General features: G+C 73.2%; 1 protein-coding gene across 1 annotated transcript in view; it reads left to right on the top strand.

The window, feature by feature from the left end:
• The window catches only part of AURANDRAFT_72848 (hypothetical protein), a gene marked incomplete at both ends in the record, with an annotated part of 7,184 nt that extends 5,451 nt beyond the window's left edge, over positions 1 to 1,733 (top strand). The window contains one exon of the mRNA XM_009044551.1: positions 414 to 1,733. Within this exon, the coding sequence (XP_009042799.1) occupies positions 414 to 1,733 (1,320 nt within the window). The remainder of the gene's footprint in view (positions 1 to 413) is intronic.
• Between the last annotated feature and the right edge of the window lie 85 nt (positions 1,734 to 1,818).

The raw sequence follows: 1,818 nt of genomic DNA, 5'->3' as shown, positions 1-1,818 counted from the left end.
TCCCATAGTCGCTTCATGCGAGCACAGTGTGGCGTCACAGGGCACGTTCCGATCGCGTGAGGACATTTCGATGCATGGTGCATGAGCAGTAGACGCTGTTGTTGCGCTGCTAGAACTTGCGCTCCTACAACCTGAACTGGCGGTCTCGGTGAGTTTGTTCGGGGGGCGATCGGCGTCGTCATCGTCGCGTACAACGGCGGCGTCACACTCACGGCGTGACAAATCTACACGCGCAACACAGAGAACAGGCGGCAAACGGTCGACGACGACGGCGGCGGCGGACCGATCGGCGCTGGCGAGCTGTGGTCAAAAGGGGCAAAACGACAGCATCCGCTGCATCCTGGCGCACCAGCAGCGCCGGCAGTCGGGCCATGGGCACCGGCGCCGCCGCCGCCGAGACCGCGTCCGCGCAGGAGCGGCGCACCGCTGAGACCGCGACCGCCGCGCAGCACACCTCCGCGCCGCAGCGCCACCAAAAGATGAGCCTCGCCGACGCGACGCGCCTCGCCGAGGCCGGCGACGCGTGCGCCATGCGCGACGTGGGCTGCGCGCTCCTGCGGCGCGGCGCGGCCGGCGACAATGCGGCCGGCGTCGCGCTGCTCGAGCGCTGCGTCGCCTCCTCGGCCGACGCGGCGGTGCTCAGCGGCGCGTACTACGGCCTCGCCTACGCCTACGACCACGCGCGGCTCGACGGCGTCGCGCGCGACGCGGCGCGCGCGTCGGCGTGCCTCGCCGAGTCCGCGGCCTGCGGCAACGCGCAGGCGCTGGCGCTCGTCGCGACGCGGCGGCGGCTCCGGCGGCGCGCGCGCTGCATCGACGGCGTCCTCGTCGCCTGCCTCGTCGTCGTGTTCTTCGCGGCGTGGACGCTCCGGGACCTGCTGGACGTCGTCCAGTTCAGGAGCCTCTACGAGACGGAGGTGCCGGGCTCCGACGCGCGGACCGTCGAGACCTTTCGCTGGCGGCGCGGCGTCTTCGACGGCGCGCGGCGCGGCCGGCTGCTGGAGCGGGGCCAGCGGCTGCTGGACGCGACGGCGGCGCGGGACCTCGACGCGAACGCGTCGAACCCGCTGAGCGACGGCTTCTCGGGCACGCGCGGCGTCGTCGTCCACTTCACGCGGGACGCGCTCGGCGACGGCGCCGCGTTCGGCCACGCGGCCTACGCGTGGCTGCGGGACGGGTTCCTCGACGAGCTCCTCGACGACCGCTGCAACGCCTTCGTCTTCAACATCCTCGTGATCCCGCCGGGCCGCGCGGCCGCGGCGGACGGCGCCGGCGGCGTCGGGAGCCACGTCGACCAGACGCTGATCCAGTCGACGACGATCCGCGAGCAGACGGCCTTCCACGTCTCCGTGGGCTACATGCGCGTGCCCGACGGCCTCGCCGGCGGCGAGCTCGTGCTCGACGGCCGCGCGCACCACCCGGCGGAGGGCGACGTCCTCACGTTCCGCGGCGACCTGGCCCACAAAGTGCGCCCCTTCTGCGGCGGCGGCGCGGCGTCCTGCGACCGCGACGCGGACCCGGCCAAGGCCCGCGTCTCCTTCGTGCTCGAGCAGTACCGCCTGCCGCCGGAGAAGCTCGCGCGGAGCCCGTCCTTCGTCGTCGCGCCGTCGAAGCGCGAGCAGTCGGCCATCCCCGTCGTCGCGAGCCTCCGGCCCTTCGGGCCGGCCCTCGTCGAGCTCTACCTCGCGCTGCGGCGGCGCTGGCTGAGCCCCAGGCACGCGCCCCCGAGGTAAGCGAACACGTGTGACACGTTGTGTTCAAGGTTCAGCCGACGCTGACGGTGCCGCGATGGCGGTGTATCGGTCCGGCAGCCCCGGG

Source organism: Aureococcus anophagefferens, assembly GCF_000186865.1.
Source record: "Aureococcus anophagefferens unplaced genomic scaffold AURANscaffold_422, whole genome shotgun sequence".
NCBI lineage: Eukaryota > Pelagophyceae > Pelagomonadales > Pelagomonadaceae > Aureococcus > Aureococcus anophagefferens.
This window is presented reverse-complemented; position numbering and strand designations above follow the sequence as displayed.